General features: G+C 46.5%; 2 protein-coding genes across 7 annotated transcripts; one reads left to right on the top strand and one right to left on the bottom strand.

Annotated features, from left to right (window-relative positions):
- The first annotated feature begins 641 nt into the window (after positions 1-641).
- LOC123052010 (uncharacterized) lies at positions 642-6,283 on the top strand. Of its 6 annotated transcripts, none has more exons than XM_044475032.1 (4): positions 642-1,472; positions 3,164-3,399; positions 3,482-3,561; positions 4,066-6,283. In XM_044475032.1, the coding sequence occupies exons 1-4, from the start codon at positions 1,268-1,270 to the stop codon at positions 4,091-4,093; spliced, it is 549 nt and encodes a 182-aa protein (XP_044330967.1). In that variant the 5' UTR covers positions 642-1,267; the 3' UTR covers positions 4,094-6,283. The 6 variants fall into 6 exon arrangements, with proteins under 6 accessions (XP_044330967.1, XP_044330964.1, XP_044330969.1 ...); XM_044475029.1 differs by lacking the exon at positions 4,066-6,283 and adding an exon at positions 3,668-3,730; XM_044475034.1 differs by having other exon boundaries at positions 643-1,472; positions 3,491-3,561; positions 4,066-6,282.
- A 480-nt stretch (positions 6,284-6,763) lies between these two features.
- LOC123052009 (probable inactive receptor kinase At5g10020) lies at positions 6,764-11,403 on the bottom strand. Its single transcript, XM_044475028.1, has 3 exons — positions 10,318-11,403; positions 7,800-9,479; positions 6,764-7,554 (listed from the first exon to the last, which is right to left on the bottom strand). Exons 1-3 carry the CDS (start codon positions 11,249-11,251, stop codon positions 6,974-6,976), a joined length of 3,195 nt encoding a protein of 1,064 aa, XP_044330963.1. The 5' UTR covers positions 11,252-11,403; the 3' UTR covers positions 6,764-6,973.
- Positions 11,404-24,497: the final 13,094 nt, after the last annotated feature.

The following is a 24,497-nucleotide window of genomic DNA, read 5'->3' as shown; positions in this document are numbered from 1 at the left end:
AGAGTTTGGATGGCGGATAGATTGGCAAAGCGTGGGTGGCCAAATTGCGATCTCTGCCTCTTTGCAGGACGGTGCAAGAATGTGGACCTCACCTCTTCTTCAAGTGCCGCTACACCCGGCGTCTTTGGTCTTTGGTCATTGAGAATTCCTCATGCACGGGCTTGACACTTCCGCTTGGCCCCTATTCGACTCGGTGGATGAGTGGTGGGCAAGCACCTGCGCCGATGGTATGCCGAACCGCCAAGCCAAGGCCTCCCTCACTATGCTCGTCTCATGGACAATTTCAAATGAGCGTAATGCAATAGTGTTTAAGCATAAGAGTGCTCCACCGCCAATCTTGCTCTCCTCCATCTCTACCGAGGCCAACCTTTGGGTCATCGCCGGCGCAAAGAAGCTAGGGTCTTTTATTTCACGCGAGTAATCCGCATGCCGTGTTTGTTGGGTGTCTTGTAACAAACTCTTTTCTATCTTAATTAATGGATGAGGCAAAGCTTTTGCCTCCGTTTCAAAAAAAACGGAATCAATAACTCCCGAACGTCCGGATTTTAGCATCTCCCCCCGAACCATCTCGTTGCCGTCGCATGAATCTTGGTGGTCCGCGCTTGCCACGTCATCACTGGGAGTCGTTCGGGAGGAAGACAAAGTCACCCGAACCACTCCCTCGTTCCCCTCCTCCCATTCCTCCCACTCTCTTATCCACACTACACAACACCAGATGCCAGCGTTGGGCAGGCAGGGGCGGTGGCGAAGGCCTCCGACGGTCGGAGCAGGTCGCCGGGCATGGGGATGGTGAGCGGCATGGCTAGGCTCCAGCGACCGCATCCCCACCATGGACGGCCGGCCCCGAACTCCTTCGACGCCGCATCCTGTCCTTCGACGCCGCATCCCTGCCATGGACGGTCGGCCCCTCAAATCCTCCGACGCCGCATCCTTGCAGGTCATCCAACGTTGCATCCCCTGCCATGGACGGCCGGCCCCAAACTCCTCCGCCTGGGACTTCGGGTAGGCGGGATGGGCTCGAGGCCGCGGTTGTGGCCGGAGGAGATCCGGTGGTGCCTCGGTGGTAGCGGCAGCGAGGGCGTGGCACTGGCTATATGGGGCACTCCATGCGGGATCCTTCCCGAGAGCGAGGGGCTGCTTAGGCTCTTCGGCTGGCCCCGCCGCTCATGGAGCCGCCCGCCTCCGAGTCCTTGGTGGCACTCCCCCTGCATCACTTTCGGCAGCGGCGGGGACGGCGGGGACGGCGGGTCGCTGCCTGCTGGCGGTGATGTGGCGTACCTCGATGACGGGCCGACGAGGACCCGAGCCGCCATGCCATTCAAGCCCTCTTCGGCTGCTCCGACCGCCTCGACCAAGCGGTCATGGTCGCGGCGGCCGCCGACCAGGTGATCGCGCTTGTCGTCTACATCTAGCTCTTGAGCGTGGCCATCAACTCGCTCTCATGGTCACCAGCTATCTGAACCATCAAGCAGGTGTGCGCTCTGTCTTCACTAGTGAATAGTAGCCATCGATAGCCATCAACTCGCTTTCATGCGTTTAGCTGTAATCTGCCTGATTTGTCAACAAAACAGAGATGATGCTACAAAGATTTTTGTTCAGAGAAGAGGAGATGATCTAAAGATGCCATGTTTACATGTTTTTTCACACACCATTTAACAAATCATCTGAAGTTGCGATGGCAAGTTTGGAGCATTTTTTCACACGTCGTTTAACAAATCATCTAAAGTTGCCATGGCAAGTTTGGAGTATTTTTTCAGACGTTGTTTAACAAATCATCTAAAGTTGCCATGGCAAGTTTGGAGTATTTTTTCCACACGCCAACTAATAGATCATCTAAAGTTTACCATGGCAACTTTTACTATGTTAGCCATACGAACAACTTCAGATGTGTTGTGTTGCCATGGCAAGTTTACATGTTTTTCCCATCCACCATTTAAAACGATGATTTTCGACCATGGAAAATCAGCAATGTTCCCTATTTTATTACAACTTATGTTGTTTTTCCATGGCAACTTTTTTTTCTGTTCGGAGTATTTTTCGCATGCCAACTAAGAAATCATCTAAAGTTGCCATGGCAACTTTGGATTATTTTTCCACACGCCGACTAACAAATCATCTAAAGTTTGCCATGGAAACTTTTAATACGACAACTTCAAATGTGCGCCATGCCAACTTAAGATATGTTGCCATGGCAAAAATTAAACCATTTTTCAATTGCAAATTTTACTCCATTTTATGCCATGGCAAACTTCTTTAATTAACATGTTCAAAAACATGTAAACATGCCATGGCAAAGTTATAATTGTTGAAAAACATGGCAAAGTTTGCCATGGCAACTTACGATGTTCAAAAACATGGCAACATTTTGTAAATGTTCAAAAATATGAAAAATTCGCCATGGCATTTTAAAATATTCAAAAACAGGGCAAACTTGCCATGGCAAACTTTTAATATGTGCAAAAACATGGTAACTTCTTTTAATTAAGTTTGTTCAAAAACATGACAAACTTCTTTTTAATTAACATGTTCACAAATATGCAAACTTGCCATGGCAACTAAAGATGTTCAAAATAACGTGGCAATGTTTGTAAATGTCTAAAAACATGGAAAATGTGGCATGGCAACCAAAATCAGTATTGTTTATAGATATGTCTTTTTCCATGGCAACTAAATTCATTTTTTTTCTATGGTTCGCTGTGTCTTTTTGCCATGTCCATCCGAAGAATGTTTGTCATGGACATTACAAATTAGTTTGAGAACACGGCAAGTTTGCTCTTACAAATTTGTTTTTGCCATGGGGATTACATGCAGAATATCATTACAACTTAAGATGTTTTCTCCATTGTTTTCCGAAAAATTTCTATGTGTCTAGAGAGAGCTTTTTTCACCATATCACTTCACGGCAACTTTTGCGTTTTTCTGTAAACTTCATAGTGATCACAGCTTTCTCATACTGTACAAATGCAAATTGCCATGATTTTTCCCTTTTTCGCCATTTTTTTAAATTATAAACTTGAACGTGGCAATTTTTTCTCATAGAATGGCAAAAGTCCATGGCAATTTTGATGTGCAAAAGAACATTATTTATTGATCACAGAAAAACTGGGCTTTTTTTACTAATCGTAACTTAATATGGGCTTTATTTTTTGTTTTCCTTTCACAGGAAAAAGGCCGGGCCCAGTTGGTGGGGGGATGATGGAGGTGTGTAGCGGCAGGGAGCGTCGCTGGCGTGCGAGATTTGATGCGCATGAAGGGCTGCAGCTGGGAGCGGCAGCAGCGGCGACTGCCCCTCCGACTGAGCTATTCAACGCCGCAGTGGGGGCCTACCTCGACGACGACGACGAACGGGCCAGTGCCAAGGGCAAGACCGACGTGCAGTACATCATCCTCGACAGGGTGGTAAGTTACAACAACTTGGTGTGAAATTTTGCCCACACGTGAGCATCTCAAACAGAGCATGTCTGAAACTTGTTCTATCTGGATGCAGCAGCCATCAGCAGCATCGTCAGGAGGGGCATGCTGGATGAGCTCAAGAAGACCCTGGTCAGGAGGAGCATTCAGGTAAGAACAGAGCAACACAAATTGTCATGTTTCTAAGGGAAATAGAGCATGCTTTGTGATATGAACAATGGCTGATTCATCGTTTTGTAAATCTAAACTTTTCCAGCAAACTTGCGAGAAATTTATATTCACATGGCACATGGAAATTTATATTCAGATGATATGGCTACTTCATATTAGGGAGAAATTTTCGAGTGGAGAGCATATTAAGTTACCATCCGTTTTTTTTTGACATACCAAATTGATGTTGGAACCGTATGCATTGGTAATGTTAATTAATTGCCATGGCAAAAATACTTTTTAATAAAGTCGCCATCAGTTTTATATTCAGTAAATGATGGGCATGGCAACTATGTATTATTCTGTAGGAAGTTCATCGAATTCATTCATAACTTGGCAAATTTATATATAGTTTGTATGGCAAATTCACTTCCACATTATGTTTCCACAACATGGCAATTTTGTATATTTCAATTTTCGTAATATCCACATAGCGATGGGCAGGTGTAATGGGCTGCACCGATTCAGATGACCATGAGAGGGAGGCAAATTTAGTTTATTGACCATGACAAGTTTCATTAATTGACCATGGCAAGTTTTATTAACTGACCATGGCAAAATTTTAAGTTTTTTTCGACCATGGCAAATTTAGTTTGTTGACCATGGCAAGTTTTATTAATCGGCCATGGAAAATTTCAAGTCCGACCATGGCCAGTTTAGTAATTGACCATGGCGAATTTAGTTTATAGACCATGGCAAGTTTTATTAATTGACCATGGCAAGTTTTAAGTCCTTTTTCGACCATGGAAAATTTAGTAATTGACCATGGCAAATTATTTTTTGGTAGATCATGGCAAATTTATTAATTGTTAAGAACATCCACATCTTCTGTCATGCCCTTTTTGGCAATTTTTTCTCCATTTTTGCCATGGCAAAAATACTTCTATTCACACGGCAAACTTTAGTGTAAGTTGCCATGGAAATTTTTAGTTTAAGTTGCCATGGCAAATTTATTGTAAAGAGCATGGCAACTTTTGTTTTAAATATGATGGCAAATTTACATTTTCTAGAACATGGCAATTTTAACTACGTAGCACGGTAAATATATTTGTATAGCCATGGCATTTTTTAAATTTATTTCCATGGCAAAAGTACTCCATTTTTGCCATGGAAATAATTTATTTATTTTTTCCATGTCAAAATAGTTTCTATTTTCACATGGCAAATTTTTAGTTTTAGTTGCCATTGCAAATTTTATTTTTAGTTGCCATGACAAATTTATTGTAAGGACCATGGCAATTTTAATTTAAATATTATGGCAAATTTACATTTTATAGAACATGGTAAATTTTACTATGTAGCATCTTAAATATATTTGTGTAGCCATTGCATTTTTTAATTTATTTCCATGTCAAAAGTACTGCATTTTTGCCGTGGCAACAATTAAACCATTTTTGCCATTGCAAATTATCTAGATTTCTATGTGATATTTACTGTAAATTTATTTTTTCAGTTTTTTAGTTGGTTTCATTTTTTCGATCGTTTTTTACCTAAATGGGCCTATTTGGCCTGCCAGCGCAAGTGACATGAGGGTTTTACTCTTTTTTCCATGACAATTTTTACTTTTAATGGCATGACAATTTTTACTTTCTTTGCCATGGCAATTTTTACTCTATTTTTGGCATATTTTGTAGAAAATGTTAAAGATGGTAAATTTGAGTATAACATAACATACATTTTTGTGCAGAACATGGCAAATTGTTGAACAACTTTTTAGTAGATTTCCCATACTTTTTTAGTGTACTAGACTCATGAGCATGTCAACTGTTTTCATACCATGGCATTTTTTGCCGTGCAAACTAACAATGTCTATTTTGTCACAGCAAAAATAAAGCTTTTTCGTTCTTGTGGGCTTTTTTTGTACAGAAAAAAGGCCAGTAGGGGCGATGGGAAGGAGAGCGTTCGGGCTGCGAGGCCTCTCCTCCCAAACGATTTCGTTCGTACCAGGCGCCTGTCGCACCGAACTCCTCGTTCGGGCTGGGAGGCCTCTCCTCCCAAACGATTTCGTTCGTACCAGGCGCCTTTCGCACCGAACTCCTCGTTCGGTCTGGTAGCCTCCCAGACCGAACGTTCAATCCTTATCGACGTCCAAAAAAAAGAAGGAAAAAACTGTGCGCTCATAGACGATCTGTATTACCTCTGGCGTTCCATCGAGTCACTTGGCTGATGAACCTGCCAGCGACGGATCGGAGGGGCACGCTGTCCAACCCTGACCCGCGCTCTGCTCTCGGCAATGGCAGATTAGCATGGCATGGCAGCAGCGGAGGAGCTCGCGACCGCCGCATTCATGGCGTGTAGGTGTAGCTCGCCCACGTCATTTACTCGGGTGGCCGGAATTCACTCCGTCTCGCAACAGGGAACATTCACGGTGACGTAGCCATCAATCAGTCGACCTCTGCATCGACAGAGCCATCAATCAATCGACCCAGCCGAACCTTCGCACGCAACGAATTCGAATTCGAGCAGCTAACAAGCGGGCGATCAGCCAATCGCCAGCAACTGCATCTGCGCGTCCCATCCCATGTGGTGCGCAGACAGAGGACCACAGCAGGCGTTCTGAAATTTTCTGAAGCAAAATCATTCATGCCCGGCCCCATGACCCATATCACCTCTGCTCCTCCAATCCAAGGACCAAAATCTTCCTCCAAATGCACGATTCGGAACCGCCGATTTCACCGTGCGACGACTCCGGTGGCGGCACCACCGCCGTATACCGGGCTAGCTCGCCGCCGCACAGCTGCTCTGGACGGTTTGATCAGACAGCACACCGGCCTGGGAGAAGAGAACATGGCGCTGCCTGTCTCTCCACAGCAAACATTGAAGCGCCGCAGAGGCGATGGCCGGGCCGGTGCCAACCCAATAAATCATGCGCCAGTTTGGTTGCTACAGAGGGCACTAGGCATCAGGCACAAGCTGTAGCCTCCCCAGACCACCACCATGTGCCATGTTTAAAACCCAAAGGCCAGAGCAGAGTAACTTCACTTCACACAAGAAAGAGAAGATCAACACATGCAGCTGCAGCAGCAACTGTGCTGGGTAACATGGGCAACGCTGTGCACCTCACAGATCATCACAGGATCCGATTCTGCACAGAAAGAAAAGAAAATTGACGAGTGGATACCAACAGGGGAAGGAAGGAGAAGACAGGATGGCAATGGTATCAATCAATCAATGGACGGACGGGATCAAATCCTCTTTTTACACTAAGAGTCACCAATCAAACAAACCCTGCCTACAGGGCTCTGGAAAACCCACAGAAAAAAGATTTGGGATGCACGACGACGACGAGGAGAAAAATCGGTTACATGTACACTGGTGAACTGATGAAGAAAGGAAAAAAATGCGGGGAAGCTCACGCTGTTATGGCGCACAAATCGTCGCAGACAGTCTTCATGTTAGGCCTCTCATTTACAGGAAGAATGCACCGGAGGGAGATGGCGAGCAGCTCGTCCATCACCCTCGGCGACTCTTCCAACCCGGCGATGTCCCGGTCAAAGCAGTCAGTCCCCCGCCCTTCCCTGTTGCACATCTGAACCCAGTCCGTCAGGTCCACCGCGCCAGACTGCCCCGAGATGATGTCCCCCGCGCTCTTCCGCGTCAACATCTCTAGGATGACCACGCCAAACGCGTACACGTCGCCCTTGAACGACGGCGTAGGCTTGGCCGTGTTTGCCAGCTCTGGGGCTCGGTACCCCAATGCTCCTAGATTCAGTATTTGCTCGGCAATACCGCTTGGAGTCGTGAACCGATGCAGACAGTAATCAACCAGCTTCGGAGAGAGGTCAGGACCGGTCAGGAATATATTAGTGGGCTTCAGGTTGCCATGAGGCAGGCCCTTCTCATGGTGTAGGAACTGGAGGCAACGAGCCAGATCAATTGCAATCTTGAGCCGTTGACAGACTGACAGGCGGGAGTATCTTCTAGGAGTAGACTCTGCACAGGGGCAAAGGTAATCTTTTCAGTAAGTAATTGCAGAAGGAAATGTTCAGTATGCAGAAATGAATGACTTTGGAATTACATGCCGAATATCATATGACAATATTAACAAATAGCACCAGGAACAATTTTCGAGATGACAAGAACAAAATATTTCATTGCTAGCAAGCAAAGTATATCGAACTAACAAGGAATAATTCCAAAGGATGCAGATTCAAAGGAAATGAGCATGAGATAGTTACCATAAAGGTATAGTGCCAAGCTATCGCCATTGACATAGTCAGAAATAATTAATCTTTCTTGCTCCTTCGGCCCCCAATAGAACGCTCTCCATGAAATTATATTCGGATGCTTGATGGTGCCAATCCTTTTTATCTCCTTAGTGAACTCCTTTTTATGCTTTACAAGACCAACACGCAACCATTTCACTGTCAGGACATGCCCGCTTTGTAGTGCTGCTTTGTACGTTGTACCATGACTGCTCCTTCCAAGAACCTCTGCTGGAGCACGGGACAGGTCTTCAGCTGTGAAAACTAAGGTGTTGTCTAGGAAAATCAACTCTCCAACCAACCGGTCTGGTGAATACACTTCAAAAGTCACAGGTTCCTCATGGAATCTAGAATCAAGAAAATGTGGTGATGATGGCAACGCAGACCGAGGAGAAGACTCCCGAACAGATGCTGCAGCTGAGGTCTCAGTCACACCAGAGCTTGTAGATTCGACGACTTCCTTTGGATCAGCATATCCATATTCAACAGCAGCCTCAGCCAATAGCTCTTTCTGAGCAGACATTGATCGAGCTGCAGATGTTAAGAGATGGTCATTTGAGAAACTTGTCTTGGTTGGAATGACATTATCTTTTGGACTCTTGAATAAATTTGGACGGCTTAATTTCCCCAGCTTTAGATCTCTGAGAGTAATCTGGCCTCTAAATCCGTTTCTTCCACAAAGCTCTTGAGACCTCACCACATAGATTGCCAATACTATGAAGATCACGAGCAAGACACCTCCAATGCAGCCAACTATGACTGCAACTTTAACACCAGCCTTATGTCCATGAGACTGAGACGCTCGACTCTGTGCAAGTCCACCATCGCCATTATTTGGAGCAGGCAGACCATCTGGGAAAATTAGAAAGTCATTTCCGGGTCTAAAGCAAGTTATGGGAAACTTCTCAAGACTTTTAGGAATAGTTCCTCGTAGATCATTGTAAGATACATTGAACATCTTCAAATCAGCCTGAGGCATATCAGGAATTCTGCCACTGAAGTGATTGTGAGATAGATCAAGATACTCCAATCCTTGAAGCTTGTTTATCTCATCTGGTATCTCGCCAGACAACTCGTTCATCGCAAGAGTAAGGGACTCAAGTCTTTGCAGGTTAGAAATTTCTGGTGGCAACTGACCAGATAAAGAATTGCTGGACAGATCAACAATCTTGAGAGAAGGTTGAGAAGATAGCATTATGGACTCTGTTGAATGAGGGCTCTGAAATGGAATAGTCCCAGAGAAGTTGTTTCCAGAAAGGTTCAACACTGTAAGAGTAGGCGACAGAATAAAAACAGGCAAAACAGGGCCACCAAGTGCATTCAGACTGAGATCAAGGAAAGATAGCTTTTGATAGGTTCCCAACACTGAAGGGACAGATCCCTTCAACGAATTGTTCTGCAACTTCAGGGTAACTAAGTTCTGAAACTGAGAGGCATCATTCGGGTAGCTCCCCTCCAGCTTGTTTGAACTCAAGTCAATCACCTCCACTACGCTATCCCAAGAACGCAAAATAGCTAATTCCCCAGAAAGCAGGTTCCCACTCAGATCAACTGAGACACACTTGCCGACAGTGGCTGGTAATGAACCTGATAGCACATTCGAAGAGAGATTCAACATTTTCAAAGTCGTAGAGTTCACAACTGGCACTGATCCTGCAAAATTACAAGGCACACAAGTCAATTACAGCTGTAGACATATGGCAATTATTCAAAGTTCGAAACTACTGCATGCTCACTAGTCATGAAAGCTGTCCCTATATATTTGCAATAGCATACGATCTGTTGTGATAGCACTGAAATAGTCGCATTGCATAAAGTCATATTAGCTACTTAGCTGGAATAGATCCAGGAACAAGTCTAGCACGGAAGAAACGAAGCGTCAACATGACAATTTTCCTCCTAAGCATGCAAGAGTCAATCAGTTTTTTCGGGGTTAATACTAGTCCACACTTCTATAAAATTTATTGCTAGCATGACATCTTGTAAACCACCCACGCGAGAAAGACCAAAAAAAGAAGTTAAAATAAGGTATAGGCTAGTCATGCATGCGAGCAAACGGTTGCTGGTCATCAGCATGCAAATGCAAATGTCATGATTTTCCGAGTCGCGACAATTTTTTTGGCAGAAAACGACATGCGAAATTCACACGAGAGCCAAATGTTTGGTATGCTCATGGAATCCTCCAAGCAAACAGGCATGTCCAGATTCAAGATGCAGCAAAGAATCTGTGCACGAGGAATTTGCCGGCATTAGAAACATTTGCGTTGCGAATGCCACCAATGCTAAGCACCTAACTCGGTGCTTGTGATCCAAGTACAACAACACTGTGGGAGCTCACTGGGCATCAGCATTGGCAAGGCATCCAAAGTTCAAGGAACAGGTAGCCAACATCACCACTATTCCAACTTGGGTTCAGATTCATGCTACTAGTAGATCGTGACAATTCAACAATATATGTATTCATTCACTCACTGGGAAAAGGGTGAGATACCTGAGAAGCCGTTCCGGCTGAGATCGACCTCGAGAAGCCGCATCGAATTATGCAGGAGTGTCTCAGGCATCATCCCAAAGAGGCCATTACCGGCCACCCTGAAGACCGACAGTGAGAACCACGAATCGAGCCTCGGAACCATCCCGGCGATCCCGGTGTTGCTCAAATCAAGGACCTCCAGGTTCTTGAACGCCCCCACGGTCTCGTTCCTGAAGAAGCCGCCGGCCAGCCTGTTGTGGCTGAGGTTCATGTACCTGGCCGTGTTCCCGATGCTGGTCAGGCTGGCGAGCTCCAAATCGACGGCCCCGGTGAACTGGTTGTCGCTGAGATCAATGTGCTCGGCGTTGCGGAGCTCGGCGAGCAGATCGCTGACATTGCCCCAGAAGGAGTTGCGGCGGAGGTCGATGCGGCGCAGGTTCTGCAGCTCCCGGATCCCATCGGTGGGGAAGCCGGAGGTGAAGTTGTTGTAGGAGAGGTTGAGGTGGACGAGGCCGGAGAGGTCGGCGAGGCGGCCGGGGATGGGCCCGTAGAAGCGGTTGCCGGAGAGGTCGAGGTGGCGCAGCGAGGAGAGGTAGCCGATGGCGGGGGGCAGGCGGCCGGAGAAGGCGTTGCCGGCGAGGGAGAGGTTCTGCAGGCCGCGCATGCCGGCGAGCGTGCCCACCTTGAGCTCCCCGGCGAGGCCGAGCCCGTCGAGCGCGATGGCGACGACGGCGCCGCCGTCGCACACCACGCCGCGCCACCGCGCGGGGCACGCGCCCCCGCCGGCGCCGGCCTCGGGCGCGTCCGGCCGCGACCAGGATCCCAGCACCGGGTCGCGCCGCCGGTCCGAGATGCCCTTCTTGAACTCGAGCAGCGCGGACACGTCGTCGCCCCTGGCGCCGCTGCCGCCGCCGCCGAACACCAGCAGAAGCAAGAAAACGTGGAGCGCGGCCATGGACGCGGGCTGTGGAAACAGGCTGCGGCTAGGGTTAGGGTTGGGAGCAGCGGCGGGGGGCGGCAGCGGCGGCCATTGGAGGGGGCTGGAGCGCCTGCGCGTGGGTGTGTGAGAGGTCTGGGGGGTGGGGGTGGAGGAGATGTGCTCTGAGAAAGGCCAAATTTTTGGAAACGGAAGGGGATGGATGGTAATAATAACGGCGAGGGGAGAGAGAGGTGTCCATTACAGACTGGAAAGTTACAAGTGGTTGCTCTGTTGCTGGTGTTTACCTTAGCTGTGACCCGCTGTTTACTTCTCTGTCACTGTGTAAACTATAGTATAGAATTATTCCTACTCTTATGGGTGTGGATTAAGCAGTGCTTATCTATTAATAGTCTAGTGCTTGGCACTTTTGCAGCTAGTAGTATAGCAACTTGTATAATGAGTTTCTCTAACCTGAAAAAGGTTATAAGATAAACTTATTTTAGTGGTACGTAGTTGCTAGTTTTCTTCATGTGTTTTACATCCAGTTTTTACTACTGGACGGCAATGGGATGGGTCATGAAAAGGGTAACATGAGATGCAGGGTGACCTGTAGTTGGCTCCTGCGTGCTGGATTTTTTCTGGTTGTATGAGAGAAGAAAATGTCTCGAGTGTTAGCAGACAAGGTGCATCACATGATGTCAACACAAATGCTAGGAATGTGGAAAGCGCTTGGAAACAAATTTTGTTATAAATGGACGGCACCAAATCACATGTCACACTCATTACAATCCGAAACCTCGATTTAACAAAACGGTACCATAAAGCAGAAGAAATGTTCAGTTTTCTCTCCGATATGGCACCTATTCAAGAAAGGAAAATTAAAAAAAAAACAGAATCATGTTGTAGTATACTCCCTCAGTTCCTAAATATAAGTCTTTATAGAGATTCCACTAGATGGACTACATACAAAGCAAAATGAATGAATCTATACTTAAAATGTATCTATATACATCCGTATGTGGTTTCTAGTGGAACCTCTACAAAGACTTATATTTAGGAACGGAGGAAGTAGAAAACATCAGCAAGGTTGTAAACAATCAAGAAGGCAGAAAAATAATAATGGCCTCCCAAATCAAGATGGCAAAAGAGGGAGAGAGAAATGAGAAAAAGAATCTAAGCAAATGATGTGTGCAGACACCGGGTACTGGTAGGAAAGCAAGCGCCCCACATGCCCCTAGGCGAGGCGACGCGAGGCTGGTTCAGACTTTGACCCCTTTCCTCCAGCTCACCTGCGCTGCCTTCCTGCTTCTCCATTGCTTTCTTTCCCTCCTTCCCCTCTTTTTTCTACCTCCCCATGCTTTCCTCAGACCACTCAACAACAGAACATGCCGGTAGATAAAAAATTCAGTAACAACTCAACAGAAGTTTACAAGCAAAATCAACGTGAATGATGGCATGGCATGATGATAATTAACAGGGGGAGTTGGAGTGCAGTAGCAGTAGTATTTATTTCAGTACCTTTCAGTTTTAGCAAGACACGGAGCTTAGATTCAGGAGCCTGTCCACATGCCCAATGATAAACTTTGTGTACCACCAGGTGGAGTTTTTATCCCTCGCGCACATCTGAAGGGAAGGCTTAACGCTGCCGATGTACAGGACATGTTTCTCCTGCCCCCCTGACCATGCAAAAAGAATAAAAATGCAGTGATTTCTGAAGACGTTTTTCCTGAGCTCTAGCTTTCTGAAGACGGTTTGCTTGGTTAGGCTTTTTGCTAAAAAAACACATTTAACATGACTCTTTTATGCTTTATTAAGAATGGAAGAAAAATGAGAAAATAAATGTTGATGGTAGTACTACGTGGGGGATTTGATCCGGAATGCCTGTTGTTAGGAGGAAGCAGGGCTATGAAAATGACTCGGCGCGCAGCACTAATCAGCCGATCCGGGAGAGTGATGGGCTTCCGGGCTTGGAGTTTCTCGCCATCAAGGTCCGAGTTGTCCATGACAGAGACGCCAGTGGTGCAAAAAGGATACCACAAGCGGGGAGGAAAAACTAGAACGTGAAGCTTAATCAGCGCTAGGTCAGGGCAGAGGATATGGCTCCAGTTTCGTTTCGTAGAGGGGCCCAGCAGGCAGGCATGATTGGACCTGACTGCACAAGTCAAATATCCCTCCTTCCTCCCTCCCGAATCCTGAGCTGGAAAATGAAATCCTGCATGGAATTTTGCGTGATGATATCAGTGAAATACTAACGACCAAGCTTAACTCGCAATCAGCATCCGGCCATGTGTTGGGTGCAGCCTGGTAGCTGTCCAGAGAGATTACTTAATCTGATCGGGCTCATGGCCGCATTCATTATGCGCCGCGCGGGATGCGGAAACGCGGAAAGAGTGCGATTTTCGTGAGGATTAAGCATGGTATTATCAACCAATTGTTAATTTCAGGCGCCTAATACACACGCATTTGATTCCCTTTGTGTCGTCGCTGTGAAGTGCCTGCGAAGGTTCGCTGCGTGGTTAGGTGGTAACAGATTGGTTTCATGGTTTGTCATCGGTGCAATCCGACGGTGGTCAGTTGGTTTGGAACATGCTTGGCCTTTGGCTGGTGTACTGTACTGCTGATTTGTGCGGGGGAATTAAGTAAGTGTTGTTTCGTCGTCGGCACCGGGGAATCAAGAGCACCGAGTAGAGATTAGCAGTGGCCAGGCCACCGCCCCGGTGGATGAGCTGTTACCAGACCAAACCGAGTAAAACCTTTGGCAGGCACCGCGTTAGACAGCAACAGAAAATGCCCGTTCTTATAACCTGGACCATGCAGTATTCTTGGCACAAATAATGGCAGGTATTGATTTGAGCATTTGAAAAAGGGAATAGAAAAAGGCTCGTTTTACTCTGCCGAGCCATGCCATGTCCACCTCCATCTTTTTTTTAAAGTAAAACATCCTTTTTATTTATTAGTAATAATGGTTACATCGTCTATAAGTAAATTTACAATATCGTTCAAAGGTTCCTCAAACCAATCCCTTGTCTCAGAAAATTTAGCTACTCTAACAATTTCATGAGCTACTTTATTTGCCTTCCTATTACAATGTTCAAATCTAACTAACGAAAAATCACAAGCCATAAAATAACAATCATCAAACACAGCCGTCGCCGCTCCCGTTGTATGTCCTTCATTCTTCATCGTGTCAATTACTTCCATATTGTCGGAGTTAACAACAAGTCGGTTGCTTCCCGCCTTTTGTCCACCTCCATCTTATTTTGTCCTCTGCTTATTATCTGATGGAAAATAGATTTTTATCTCTACTCCTAATAGAGCAGTTGGTAGTCTCGCTTCCAGGTTTTTTCGTCCCATCTTTCATGGTTTTTTTGGGTACCTCCTCCCACCTTCGCTGGTTTTTTTCTAGATTTTTTTCCGTCTCCTCCCCCCACTTCATCGGTTTATTTTCGCGTCACCCTCTCACACAACGAAAGAAATCTGAACAGATCAGAACTTTCCATACCGACGCAAGTTATTTAGTAATATAGAATCAATCACGAACAATCTCTAAAGATCAAATCTAAATTAATTAACCTTACCTTAAGTCACTCAATCACATTAATTAGAAAACAAATAATTGATTTTCAGAAAAATCGCTCAATCACATTAACCTTACCTTAACTCACGGATGGTAATCAATCTCCAAACAAATGAAACAATACATCGAGGGAGCAGTAAATAAACTCCCTTTCTTATGACATGTATATGATCTTCCCTTCCCTCTCCGTTGTCGAGCGTTCTTGATTCTCGAGGCCGATGCTTGGGCTGCGTCACTGGGTCGCGAGGGTGCCGGAGGACGAGGATGGCGAGGCCGGGTGCCGCGGCACCGCGTTGGCCGCGGCCGGTGAAGGGGGCGAAGAAGGGCGGCTTCCCTGGCCGTGGCCGTGGCCGTGGCCCTGGGAGCTGGTGCGGTGGAAGCGGCACTTGAAGGACCCGACGTGGGTGGCCGGCGCGCAGGCGCACTGGGAAGCGGGCCCGTGGTCCGCGCCGGATGGCGCCGACGCCGACCCGGGCCACCTCCTCCGCGTATTCTTGGAGTTGTGGCTGGCCGATTTACATGAAATTAATTCCCTCAGTTGCGGTGGCAAATATAATACACATAATCCATATTGTTATGCACTAGCGTGTGTGTGTGAAATAGATGGATTATGGTCCCGTACCCAATAAGATGGATATTTGTGTGTGGGTTAGAGAAAGAGAGGGAGAGGGGGAGAGAGAGTGAGGAAGAGGGAGGGAGAGTGTGTGTGTGTGGGGATTTGATGGTAAAAAAGATCGCCAATGTCACTTGATATGTATGAGAATATTAATATTGAACTCTTAAAGTTAATGTGGTCCCGTTGCAACGCGCGGGCGTTCTTTTAGTTAGTATTAACAAAAGAGTGTCGTTTGTCATTGTGATCTTGAATACCAGATCAAATCAGCCGATTAAGCCTATGTGGTTATTCTTAATTGCCCGTAAATTATTATGTGCACGCGCGTGGAAATCAAATGCCCTGCTTCAGCCTCCATGCGAGAATACTTGGTGCACCGTTGCACATTTAAAAATGTTCAAAAAATGATAAAAAAAAATAATCAGCACATCCACACAACATCAATGTAGGTTGTCACGAAATTTGAAGTTAATTCTTACTATAACCTGGACCATGCAGTATTCTTGGCACAAATAATGGCAGGTATTGATTTGAGCATTTGAAAAAGGGAAGAGAAAAGTCCCAAGAGAAAAAGGCTCGTTTTACTCTGCCGAACCATGCCATGTCCACCTCCGTCTCATTTTGTCCTCTCCTTATTATCTGATGGAAAATAGATTTTTTTTTATTTGTATTAATAACACTGTGTTTGTCCGTGGTTATTCTTAATTGCCCGTAAATCTTTCTGTGCACGCGTGTGGAAATCAAACGCCCTGGTTCATCTGCCAATTCCATGCCACATACCAGTGGGAGAATATATGATGCATCGGTGCTTGTGGTGCGGTGCACCGAACTCACATTGCACATTTTAACATGTTCAAAAAATCCTGAAAATAATCAGCACATCCACACAACATTAATGTAAGTTGTCACAAAATTTCAAGTAAAAAATTGAAACACAGCTTGAAAAACAAAAATGACAAATTCAACACTCAATAGTACATAACATAAGTTGGGCTTTGGATTTGACCCATTATGACATTGACGTCAACAATTCCATTTTGTATCTCAAGAAATGTTTTAAATTGTGTGACAACATACATTGATGCTTGTATCAATGCGTTAGATTTTTTTCCAGATTCTTTAAAATCTTCTACAGCACCCGGTACACCGGTAGCACCACAAGTGTGGATGCACATGACACGTTCCCACATACTAGTACATCTTTGTACCTTTTTCTTTCTTTTTGTGCAAGAGGTCTTAATTCTCTCAAACCAAAACAAATGCAGGGGATCCTAAAAAAACAAATGCAGGCACGCAGTATTACCTATGTGTAGCTTCAAGTCAAGTAAAATTTACACCATTCTTCGTTTTTCTATGTTTCATTCGTGCATTGGGTTAGAGGATTGCAAAAATACGGATTAGGCAGGCAGACACACACATAGAAAACGCTCAAATTAGCTAGCTGGCTAAAGCTGCATGCATGCATGCTCTCGCTGTCCTTAACTCGATGACTGGCTTAAGCTTTTTTTTAAAAAAAGGAGGATGACCTCCGGCCTCTGCATCTGGGAGATGCATACGGCCACTTTATTGATTATTCTCGAGGACCGTACAAAGTATTACAACAATGTGTCTGAATCCACCATCTTGGCAACATATGCCGCTACTCCTATCCAATATGATGAAGGGGTGCTAGCTGGGCCACTACCCAAACCACTCACCTAAGCCTAACATCAAAAGCCGGAAGCCGAAACTCATTCGGAAGCCCCAGCCGAGCCACATACCGGGTCTGGGGCACAATCCGGTCAGACGCACTCGTGTGTCGTCGCCGCCATCTTCCGCAGGTCTTCAGATCAAATTGAGGCTTCTACCTTGTCTGGCCACTCTGCCATCGACGTCACCATGACGCCAGACAACAACCTTCTCCTGCGCGAGCCCATCTCCGCGCATCGGACGCCGAGTCTCCACAGCGCCATGCCATCGATCTCCGCCGCCATCAATGTGTGAGATGAAGCACTGCTCCACCATCCCTCCAGCTAGCACTTGCTCCAAAACGATGCCCCCAGAAGGGAAAGCGATAGAACGCCATCATCATCCGATCCAGAAGACCCAGATCTGGGGTTTCCCCCTGAGCACCCCGAGCCTGATGGCGCAGACTGCCGACGATGCCTCGACCATCGGCAGTAGCTCCACCAGACGAGCGTCGCCTACGTCGCCGCAGCCTCCAAGATGAAGCTGACCAAAATGCATGTGTCGACACCGAACCGCCACCACTTCCACCGCCGCTTGAGCAGCCCCCGAGCAACGCCTTCAGGAAGGAGCACGCCACCGTGGTGTCGTCGTCGCTTGGAACAGGGGGGTCTGAGGTTTTCACCTGAGCTCCTGGGAGGGGTGAAAGGAAGGAGGTCCTCTCCGAAGCCTCCAACGAGGGAAGCAACACCCAAAGGCACTGCTATCGGAGTGGCCGCCACGCCGGCCAAGAGATACCCCCGGAACCCTTCCAACCACCGGATCTGCAAGGCCAGCACCCAAAGAACGGTGACCGAAGGCACCAAGGGCCGGATCCGCTGTAGATCGGAGTAGATCGGGGTCGAGGACGAACATCACCATGGCCACCAACATCCAGCGAAGAACCGCCGCCGCAGCCGAAGCCCACCACCTCCCCGCCATCCACATGGCCAGGAAAGTGGCCCACCTGTCCACGCCGGCGCCGCCAGCCGCCAAGCTGCGCTGCGTGCCACCAGCCAGGGCCGCCGCCATGGGTCCGAGGCTCCCGTGCAGCCCTCCACGCCAGCCACCGTGGTAGCCCAACGTCGCCGCGCCCCGCACAACGCCGCGTTCCGGCCAGGGTAGATCGCCCCACGGCGATCCCGCCTCGCGAGAAGGAGAGAGCGCCCCGCCGCCGCCCATGCCGGGCGGGCTTCGCCCGCCGGCACGCCCTGGCGGCGGCGAGGGGAGGGATGGGGAGAGGGTCGCGGTTCGGCGGCGGCTAGGGTTTCCTCCCCTGCCGCCCGTGGGAGCGCCAGAGGAGGGACCGCGAGGGGAGGAACACCCGGTAAAGCTGCTAGGTTGGGAGATGGAGCAAAGCTTGGTTAGGTTTGAAAACACCCGGTAAAGCTGCGTCACCACCGGGCGCCATGATGCCTGCCCGTGCGTCTTTTGCGGCTAAACACGGCGTGATGGCTCGTACAGTGCGTACGGTACTGTGCTTGGTTGCGCACTGTTCAAGGCCGTGCCCGCGTATAATTGTCTGTCTAGCGTTGCTTGAGCAGGGGCTTAACCTGAATGATTAGCCGGCGGATGGGGTTAAGGACGACAGCATGTGATGGAGCACTGCTACTACGTAACCGTAAAATAAAAATATCAGAGAGAGAGGGGGGCAACAGTGTTTTGTGTGCAAGCAAATAAGCAACTGATGGTGGAAACATTTGATAGTTGTGTGTTTTTCCTGCGTGTTTTCTGGTGGGCCCCTGAGGCTGACAGTCCGTTATGTCCACTACTAGGAGGAGGAAAAGGGCAAAATAAAAAAAAGGCCCTCTAGCTAGCCTGCAAAGAAAAGGAGGATGTACGTACGTATGGGCCAGGAATGTCAGAAGGATAAGGGTGGCCGAGGATAAAGATCTCTGAAGACTGAGCCAGCAGAGCCGAGAGGGACTGCAGTGACTAGCAAATTTGCTTTCCAAAAGGCCTTCCACCGCCGGGCACAGAGAAAGGGCTGGGGTGGGGAGTGATCCGGGCAGCAGAAAGCGAGCCGAGCCTAGCTAGGCAAAAACAATTGGTTCCCGCCGGCCGGCCATAGAATATGCCTTTTGGGAAGATGGAACGGAGGGCCGGAGAGACCACCGCCGTGGCCGTGGCCGGGGCTCCTTCGGCCGTCGCGTTCCGTTCCGTGGCGTCATACGCTTTACAGAGGTGTAACCCATGCGGGTTACAGCGCACGCCGCGTCTCCTCCTCTGTCATCCGGTTCGGTTCGGTCGCCGGTGGGAACATGTGTGTATACTGTATGGTAGTAGTATACTATCCGAATGCGACGACGACTGCGCTAACTTGTCTTCACTCTCAAGGTATAGTGTTAGTGTAGTGTACTCCTATATTCTGTCGCCTCGTCGATCTAGCCCACTCTCCCGTCACATCCCGATTAATTCTACTACCTCTCTCTCAGTTTACAGAGCATGTTTACAAAAAATATATCATTATAAAATTCAGACGTTCTATATTCAAACGATATAATTTTTGTGTTATATAGTTTATATTAGGGTGATAAAATTGGCAACCTAGATATACGTGTAGGACTTGCAAACTGAAACGGAGGTAGTACTACGTTAGCTTGCACTGTACCGGTCTGCAACTGCAACTGCAATTGCAAGAGGTTGGTTCAGTTAAACTAATTCTATATAAATGCATGCAGTAATGGACTACGGTGCAGCTGCGATAAATCTGATATCTCGCTTTGAACAGTAGGTGCGTGTAATCTGGTCGATCGATCTCGTGGAGCATGATGGATCGCCGATTGTATCCGCCGGTCAACCGCTCCTCCGTTCAAATTAGGAAGGGTTTTTCGGTTTGGGGCAAGCAGATCTGCTCCACACATTGCATAATTGCATTGTATGAGCTCGCACGTACCTGCAATTAACTCTCCCTAGCCAAGGATCTAAACCATATCGTATCAGTTTATAAGACCAACCAGCTGGCTGGCACTGGCAGTGGCAGGCACACAAATCTGGGCACAGACGGATACAGACAATCAGAAGAACAGGCGCAGGGATCAAGAACAGAGGTACTAACGCCATGCATGGCGGTACGTACGTAGGCATGTCTCCGGCCGCGGACGCGCGCCATGTGCGCGCGGCCAGGATGGCATGCCATTCAAGGCGGCCACTGTGGCATGCAGCAGCGGTGGGCCAGAGCGACACGACGCTTGCCGTAGGGCAGCAGTACTATCGATCGCCACAACACAAAGCCCATCCCACGCATGCTTGTGCTTGCATTGCCATTTGCCTGTGAGCAAATATCCATCCGTCCATGCACTCCACGACCGCGTGCGTGGGTTGCTTGTGGCCATGGCGTTTCCCTGCTCCTCCATATCTTTCCCGGTCACTCTCTTCATGTTTCCATGTCCAGAGTCCGGCTCTGTCTTGACCTCTGATTCGTGCCCATGACCACCATCACACAACAGGAAGCCCATCCATGTGATTGAGAAGAATCAGGCATCCATCCATGGACTCCACGGCCGCGCAGGTTGCTTGGGGTCATGGCGTTTGCCCCTTCTCTTCTCGATCTTTCCCAGTTCCTTCATGCTTCAACGTCCAGGGTCCAGCTCTGCCTCTGTCTTGACCTCTGTTTCGTGCCCACGTTATCGCATCATCACCACGTGATGTGGGAGGTAGGAGGCGAGCTAGCCTGTACCCTGTAGTAATAACATGGGAGGATCACGACGGGCCGATCGATCCATCCACCTGAACTGAATCCCTTTTCGTGCAGAATGATGCCGGATTGCTGGTTACATGGGGTGCGTGGGTTGGTGCTGGGTAGGGTAGGGTTGGCGAGGGAGCCGGGTTAGGGGAGGAGTGGCCGGTTAATTAAGGGAAGGGATAAGTATATTTTTCGTTCTCGAACTCTTTCGAGAGTTTAGAAATTGTCCCAACTCAAAACTGGATAGTTTTCGTTTCTCAACTATCAAAATCGGATAGTTTTCCTCACTCACGCCGCTTCGGGCGGCTTTCGCCCGCATGAACAGTAAACCGATGAACAATTTTTTTTAAAAGTAAATAAAAACTGGAATTTTGTGGGATTAAAGTTCCTCGGGTGCACAAGGTGCGTGAAACTTTTTGTGCTATTTAGACATTTCATGAGCTCGTGACAAAGGAAAAACTATAAATGTGTACATCAGTAAACAGTAAATTCGAAAAAATAGAAAACAAATTCAAAAAAATATGAATTTTTTTGACATACAAGATGCTCGGGTGCTCAATGTGCCTGCAAAATTTCATGGTCTTTGGACATTGTGGGAGCTCGTGGCAAAAAAACAAAATTTGGCTGGGAAACTTTGAAAAAGTACACTTTTTTTTTGCTAGAGCTCCTCCTATGTCATTTCGGCACGAAAATATGCAAGCACCTTGCACACCCAATCATCTTTGATGCCAATTTTTTTTCAATTTACTGTTCACGGGCGTAGATATTTACAATTTTTTCTTTGTCATGAGCACCTGGAATGTCCAAACAATATGAAAATTTGTACGCACCCGAGGAACTTTGATCCCACAAATTTTCAGTTTTTTTTTTCAAATTTACTGTTTGTCGGTTTATTGTTCATGACAGACGAAAACAGCCTGAAGCGGCGTGAGGGACGAAAACTGTCCGGTTTTGATAATTGAGGGACGAAAACTATCCGTTTTGAGTTGAGGAATGATTTTTAAACTCTCGGAAGAGTTCGAGGACGAAAAATATACTTATGAACCGATCGAATAAACTACCTGGCGCTAGGTGGGAGGGGAGGGAGACCGTTCAAATGTCATTGAATCCCGTATGCATGGCATGCATGATAGGCTTGACACAATCATGCATGCTTGCTTGGGCGCTCTCTCCTCGTGGCATGCCTGCCAGTGGATAAGCTCGCATGTGATCCGGGCAGAGAGATCAACGGGCGACGGGGGAGAGGCTCCTTACGTACGTGCGTACACCTGTCATACTGTGCATCAGCGCCTGTACAATTTATTCTTGTTTATTTTTTATTGGGGGTAGGATCCTTCTGTATTGATTGGTAACATTTTAGTGCTGAGCGGTAATATATGTGCAACGACATGCATGATTCTGAGAATTGCCTTGCCAAACATGGCGGCCAAGGGGATGATGTCTTGGCCAGCGGGACTATTTTAAACAATAACATTGACAGAATGTAAAAAAAATGAACTGTTCGTGTTTGTGTATTTTACATGCTTGCAAAGTTTCATGAGAAAGACACGTATTGTGCGCGGAGCGAAGACAACAAAAGGCAATGCTCTAAAAAATCCTTTTTCAGAGTACTTTTTTTCCGGTTACACAAGCCACATAAATTCTTTTTCTCAATAAAATTTAGATGCGTAGAAGGACATGGACATTTGCACGAGTGGAAAATTCAGAAGTTTTTTACATTATGAACATCATTTTTGTCACCCAAAGTTAATGCTTCCAAGAGTTCTTCTGAATTACTATCTCTGTTTCTAAATGTAAGATATTTTGGCAGTTTAATTTAAACCGACAAAGCGTCTTACATTTATGAACACAGGGTGTAGCTCGCAACATCTAAAGTAGCACTACAGTTTTTCACCATGTGCCTCCGCCCTTATGAGTAAAGTTGGTGTATATGAATGAGCGCGTAAAATAGTACTATATGAGTTGTTGTTTCCGTTGACATCACGTTTTACACCAAGGGAGTATGACTTTCAAAATACGGGCACTGAGTGCCACCAGTGTATTCAGGATCCACCATGCTTGATTGGGTGTTCGTGGCATAGAACTATTTTTGTGCTGTAGGTGTGATGGATCAACAACACTACTTCTTCAGTCCCATAATGTAAGAGCATTTGGAGTACATGATTGGGGGGCTTGCGGAAAAGAAAGGCAGCCGGGTTGGTCGGTGTCAAAAAGAGAGTGAGGAGAGATGGCCTTCAAGGGACATACATGGGCTTGTGCTTAGCCTTCAAGGACAAATATGGGCTTGTTCTTCAAGGGGAATAGATAGGCTTTCCTCGTTCATGTTGACTACATGGCGGCAAAAAAGCTAATGATGATTTTTTTTCCCGGGAGCTCCTATCTATCGTAAAGCGGCAAATTATCGGACAAACCGACAGGCGGCCCGACTGGCGCATGAGCGAAGTGAGCGGATGCGTATGGATGAGCGATCGAGCACTGCAGCGAATACACATTCGTAAGAAAATCGCACGCTAACGAGGATCAAACACGAGACCTACAACTAACAAGCGAATCATGCTAGCCGGTAGAGATAACGAGCACTAGTGAATGCATAGCACCACAAGTATATAAGAACCCGAAAAAGCGCAGATCCAAATATTTTCTTTTTCATTTTTCGTGTTTTTGAAAGTTTTGTTTGAAATTCCAATGAATGTTCTTGATCCTGAATTTTTTTCACAAATTCAAAAGATGTTCGTGTTTCAAGAAATTGTTCGCATTTTCCCCAAAAAAATTAAAAACTTCAGAAACTCTTCGCTTTTTGGGAAAAATGTTCGGGATTGAAAAAAAATCATGTTTGAATGTTCTATGAAACCCGAACACTTTTAAAATTTTGTGAACACATTTTTAAAAAACACAAAAAATTCTAAAAACGCAAAAAATTTGTTGAATATATGGACAATTTTTTAAAACTGGAACATTTTTGAAACTCTTAACAAAACTTGAAAATGTAAACAATTTTTGAAAACGGGAATATTTTTAAATTCCTGGAAAAATTTGGAAACACAAACATTTTTTGAAATTTGTGATTTTTGGTAATGCAATCATTTAAAAAAAGTCTCAGTCGGCTGACGTCATCCATGTCAGATTCGGCCTTTTTATCACATGGGCTGCTGCGTTGTATTTTTCCTCATGTGGCCTTAAGTTCTATGCTCTGCTGAGAAATGCGTTGTGGGTTTCACTCCCATGTGGTGATGGAAACGAGTGCAGCTTAGCGGGACGCACAGGTCCCCGCGAAAGCAAGTTGCTTTTTGTAACGCGACCTCACACTCCAAAACGGGTGCAGCTAGCCAGTTGGCCTTATTTTTGCTGGTGATCATGCAAAACGCAAACTATATAAGAACACGCAACAGGATTGAGATTTGAAAACACTTTTGAAAAGTGTGAAAAAATGCAGTGTTGAATATTTTCTGAAAAACATGAACAAATTTTGCAAACATTTTATTAAAAGTGAATGATTTTTGTAATTCCGATCAATTTCTGAAAACCTGAAGAATTTTAAAATCCCAAACAGTTTTTAAAGCACAAACAAATTACGAAAATTCAATTTTTTCTGGAAACAATATTTATTTTAAAAACACAAGCACTTTTTGAAAAAACATGAACATGTTTTATGTTTTTAGAATGAGAACATTTTTTAACCTTTTGCACAAAATTTCAAAATGGG

This window comes from Triticum aestivum, chromosome 2D (assembly GCF_018294505.1).
Source record: "Triticum aestivum cultivar Chinese Spring chromosome 2D, IWGSC CS RefSeq v2.1, whole genome shotgun sequence".
NCBI lineage: Eukaryota > Viridiplantae > Streptophyta > Magnoliopsida > Poales > Poaceae > Triticum > Triticum aestivum.
The sequence above is the reverse complement of the archived record's forward strand: the minus strand, read 5'-3'. Positions and strand labels throughout refer to the sequence as shown.

Bases quoted from the DNA above. Each gene is read 5' to 3' on its own strand.
- LOC123052010 (XM_044475029.1), top strand. From the start codon at position 1,268: ATGTGGCGTACCTCGATGACGGGCCGACGAGGACCCGAGCCGCCATGC. The intron at 1,473-3,163 runs GTGTGCGCTCTG...TTCCTTTCACAG, and splicing joins CTATCTGAACCATCAAGCAG to GAAAAAGGCCGGGCCCAGTT. The intron at 3,562-3,667 runs GTAAGAACAGAG...AAACTTTTCCAG, and splicing joins TGGTCAGGAGGAGCATTCAG to CAAACTTGCGAGAAATTTAT.
- LOC123052009 (XM_044475028.1), bottom strand. From the start codon at position 11,251: ATGGCCGCGCTCCACGTTTTCTTGCTTCTGCTGGTGTTCGGCGGCGGC. The intron at 9,480-10,317 runs GTATCTCACCCT...GTAATTTTGCAG, and splicing joins CAGCCGGAACGGCTTCTCAG to GATCAGTGCCAGTTGTGAAC. The intron at 7,555-7,799 runs GTAACTATCTCA...GCCCCTGTGCAG, and splicing joins CTTGGCACTATACCTTTATG to AGTCTACTCCTAGAAGATAC.